General features: G+C 48.0%; 1 protein-coding gene across 1 annotated transcript in view; it reads left to right on the top strand.

Moving 5' to 3' along the window:
- The first annotated feature begins 606 nt into the window (after window positions 1-606).
- Window positions 607-4,724, top strand: part of Cgas (cyclic GMP-AMP synthase) — an 11,624-nt gene continuing 7,506 nt past the window's right edge. Inside the window, exon 1 of the mRNA XM_021208007.1 lies at window positions 607-1,350. Coding sequence (XP_021063666.1) covers window positions 736-1,350 — 615 coding nt within the window. The 5' untranslated portion in view covers window positions 607-735. The remainder of the gene's footprint in view (window positions 1,351-4,724) is intronic.

Genomic DNA, 4,724 nt, shown 5'->3' with positions numbered 1-4,724 from the left:
CTCAGCAGCCAAATCAGGAGGATGGCTTACACCGTGCTGCTCATGAAACGCACACAGGGGCTTTGAATATGTTCTTCAAGATTGGTGGCGCACGCCTTTAATCCCAGCACTCGGGAGGCAGAAGCAGGCGGATTTCTGAGTTCGAGGCTAGCCTGGTCTACAAAGTGAGTTCCAGGACAGCCAGGGCTATACAGAGAAACCCTGTCTCGAAAAATCAAAAAAAAAAAAAAAAATTGTGTGCTTTTTAGAAAGATAAGTTGAAATACTAATTCAAGCAGTTAATCTAACTTGAAAAGGTTCAGTGAATTTCTATTTCTCATTAACAAGAACAGCAAATTTTGATTTAAAGTTTACATAAAAAAAGTTTTCATCAACTACAAATGTGCGAATCCTGAAACACGTCTTGGTGGTAGGCGGCAAATCTAGTCATCTGAGCTGTCAGTGTTTTCCCGTATCTGTGCGGTAAAGGAGAGGTTTCCCAGCCAGTGGCTCAGTGGGTGGTTTCCCAGCCAGTGGCTCTGCTGGTCCCCACCAGTGAAAAAGTTCGCATCTCTTGGACCGCCTCTTCCTGGAGCTGACTTCGCGCGTGCTCCTGCGCCTGCTCGCGGCGGATCCTGACCGACTACGTTCCCGCCAGATATTTAAGTTTCGTTTCCAGCGGTCACTGAGAGTTCCTCTTCCCGCGGTCTTTCTTCGAAGTCGATTTATTCTTTCTGGGACCGAAGAGAGGTAGATATGGAAGATCTGCGTAGAAGGACGACGGCGCCGCGCGCTAAGAAGCCGTCCGCGAAGCGCGCCCCGACGCAGCCCAGCCGGACCGGGGCCCATACGGAAAGCTGCGGCCCGCAAAGGGGGGCTCGATCGCGGCGGGCGGAGCGTGACGGGGACACCACGGAGAAGCCACGTGCCCCAGCGCCCGGAGCGCGTCCAGGAAGGGGCACTGTGCTCATCAAAGATGCACAGCCCTCGGCCGTGGACGCGGCAGGAGCCACCGCGCTGCCCGCCGTGCGGATGCCCCAGCGGGAAGCCATCCTCGATCAGGAGCTGCCCGCCATGCGTGAGCCCCAGCCGCCCGCGGACGCCGAGGCACCGAATGTCGTAAGGAGACCTACCCACAGAAGGGGCGCGCGCTCCACCGGGCAGCCCAGAGCGCCGCGAGGGTCCAGGAAGGAGTCGGACAAGCTAAAGAAGGTGCTGGACAAATTGAGATTGAAACGCAAAGATATCTCGGAGGCGGCGGAGACGGTGAATAAAGTCGTGGAACGCCTGCTGCGTAGAATGCAGAAACGGGAGTCGGAGTTCAAAGGCGTGGAGCAGCTGAACACTGGCAGCTACTATGAGCATGTGAAGGTGAGCGGCCCCAAGACCTGCTGGAGGGGCTCCGGCCCCACTCCTCACCTGCCCCCTCAGCTGTTTGGGGTTCCCACACTTAGGCTCCCCCACCTCCCTTGGAACACCCCAATCATTTTTTTTTTAATTCATCCAATTAGCTCACAGGAAGCTATATTGATAGTTTCTCTTAACACACTTGGCTTTGGAGAGATTCTGAACTTCCTCCCGAGGAGTTATGGAAGAGTGGACAGGTGACCTTAAAGTAGTCGCAGGGGAGTCATTTTTTATTAATCCTTCCCCAGCTATAGCCTCTAGATTGAATCTAGCCCATCCCTGAGACTCTGGGACCAACCTGCAGTTAGGGCAGAATTGTATACATCTAATTGGGAGAGGTGGCTGGGTACTCAAGTGAGGGTCCTATGACATTGTCGAATGGAACAATCAACAAGCCTGGCTCGAATGCTCTTTGGAGAGCAGGCCGGGCTGCGTTCCTGAGGATGGTGGTGATAGCTATTCTCTGCTATTGAAATTCAAACCAAATTAAAGTATATTAAGGCGGGTTTAATTGGAAAGCTGCTCTTGGGCAGGTTCACTGGTCCTAAGAAACAGAGGCCAGGGAAGTCACCATGGGGAGGGAAAAGAGAGAGAAAGAGCGTGCCCATGCAGGGAGAGAGAACATTCAAAGAGGCAGAGTGGGGGAGAGAAGAAGGAAGGGAGAGAGAAGGAGGGAAGAAAGGGAGAGAGGGAGGGAGGGAGGGAGGGAGGGAGAGAGAGAGAGAGAGAGAGAGAGAGAGAGAGAGAGTATGAATGAGAATGTCCACATTATATAGAGAAGAGCTGCTTCTGGTGGAGGGGAAGCCCAGCCCCTTAGCTGAAAAGTTCAGGGCAGAGGCTGGAGTATGCCAGCCGTGCACTGTAACAGGTAGGGACTGAGGGACCTGGGAGAACCTGGAGGCCAGGTCGACTTTGGTTAAATATGCACCTGGATCTGAATCCAGACACCTCAGCCTTTGGTTGATAATAACTGAGTAAGGGGCCTCGCAATTGTCTATGACTACTTTGCTGACATTGAGTGCCATTATTGGGGAAGGGGTCCAAAACTGGCATGTTGACCAAGTCTGGAAGGAGCAGGCTGTTTAACTTGTGGTCCAGGTTGTGGGACTATCTGGGGCTAGCCGCTTTTGGAGCTGTTCTGCATTCGGGATGCTATAACAGATATGTTAGGGGCAGAAGATAGAGTTAAGGAGTTTAGGGAGAAAAAATTTTTTTCTTGGGTGTACATTTGAAACTTTTAGGCCGTTGGTTTTGGTAGTTGGGGTGGGGGCTCCCAGGACCAGGGAAAGGGGACTAGATCCCCTCTCAGAAATAGACAGGTAGGGGAGGCAAACAGGTTATTGATTGGCAGTACTTATCTGGAATCAATTCGACCTGTGAAGATATGGATTCAAGTGGATGCCCTGAAGCTTATAAGTATCTTTTTAAGTTTACAAAAAGAGATAAATGTTAGAAGTGTTAGAATTACCTCTGTTCCATGTTAAACTCTAGCACAGTGGGGGGGGGGAGGAGAGGGGAGGGGAAGAGATCTGAAACATTTTCCTTCCTCCCATGTCCTTCATCTCACTTTCGTCACCATTCAAGGTTTTCACGACCTCCAACCTTTACACCTTATGTTTACCAACCTCAGAACACCATCCTATTTCCTCACGAACTTTCTTAGACGCTTTCCTAGCCTCAGACCTTACATAAACTGTAAACTGTTTTTCTGTTCAAAGTCACCATGAGACACTGGCGGGAACAGTCACTGTAAAGTGAGTTCCTTTAGATAAAGAAATAGTAAAAAGTTACTTCTTTCACTGGTAAAGTCTTCAAAGTCCTCAGAGACCTGAGAAGGATAAATTTTACCTAAGTAAGCAGGAGCTATAATCCAAATGGCCTATATATCAATTAAAATGACAGAGACTAGTCTAAAATCTACTGCCTAAACAATCGTCCCAGGCTCCGTGGTCTCCATGGCACCTTGTGCAGAGGCCATTTTTGGCCATTTGGTCCAAAATATGAGAGGCTTTTTCTGTGGAGGAACATGGGAGAGACCGACTTCACCTTGTCTTAGGCAGCATGGACAATTAACTCTCTGGTGTCCTGTTTACAGTTCAGGCTAGCCCTAGCAATGTGGCAGTCTTCCTCAGTGATTAGTGTAGTACAAGCTAGGTGGAGTCCTTTCCCACTATGCTGGTATCTTCTTGGAGATCTTGGGGGTGGTCGCTGCCAGGATTTAGGAGTTTCTGTTTGTCATGGTAAGTTTAAGCATCTTAAATACCATCTTCAGCAGGTCTCTGAAGTGTCTGAGGACCGTCTGTCGATCTAAAGCATATTGGAATAGATAAACTTGGCTTGATTCTAGTTACCAGTCCTAGGTTTAACCTTAAAAACATGTACAGGTGGGTAAATGAGCTTTAAGGGCTAGTGCAGACTAATCGTAGTTAAACAGTCATTGTCTGTTTTTAGTTACCTCTTCTAAACTGTACTTGTAACATTAAAATAAAATACCTTTTTAAGAGTGAAGACATAGAGCATAACTATAATTTTCAGAAGACAAAAACTAAGTTCTAGCAAGTGTAAACAATGTAAGGTCTCCAAAATTAATACCAAGTGGGTGACTATTATGTTACACGGTTTGCCTGTCTGGTAGAGACCGACGGATGCTGGGAGAACCTGGTGGCCAGAGCCACTTGGGTGTGTTAAATATGCACCTCAGCTGGTTGCCCTGGGTCTGAATATCGGTAGTGGCGGTGTGTCTCAGACACTAATCATGTGCAACACAGTAAGAACTGTAAGAAATAAAGGAAAAAGAAGTGGTTTCATTCAAATGATGTGGTAACCCATCCCAGCAGAGAGGCAGAGGCAGGTGAATCTTTGTGAGTTGGAGGCTAGCATGGTCTACGTAGAGAGAGTCCCAGGACAGCTATGGCTCCATAGAGACGCTGTTTCAAACCAAAACAAATAAATAAAAGAATGAACCACATCAACTTGCAACGTGAATGGATTACAAAAACAAACTAGTGCACACAACCACTGCAAAACATCAAGCAAAAGAAACCAAATGAGTAAGATTGGCAAAGGGGCAAAAAGCTATTATGCACAGATGATGTGATTATGTATAAGCTATTAAAACGGCCAGTGAGCTAGCAAGACTACTAGATACAAAACCAATAAACTAAAAAGAAAAACAATAAACTAAAACCAACTCTTTAAATGTGCTAGCAAGGGAATGCAAATGATGTACAGATGGAGTAAAAGCCAAGTGGAGGGCTGGTGAGATGGCTCAGTGGGTAAGAGCACCCGACTGCTCTTCCAAAGGTCCGGAGTTCAAATCCCAGCAACCACATGGTGGC

Source organism: Mus pahari, chromosome 10 (assembly GCF_900095145.1).
Source record: "Mus pahari chromosome 10, PAHARI_EIJ_v1.1, whole genome shotgun sequence".
Classification (NCBI taxonomy): domain Eukaryota; kingdom Metazoa; phylum Chordata; class Mammalia; order Rodentia; family Muridae; genus Mus; species Mus pahari.
This window is presented reverse-complemented; position numbering and strand designations above follow the sequence as displayed.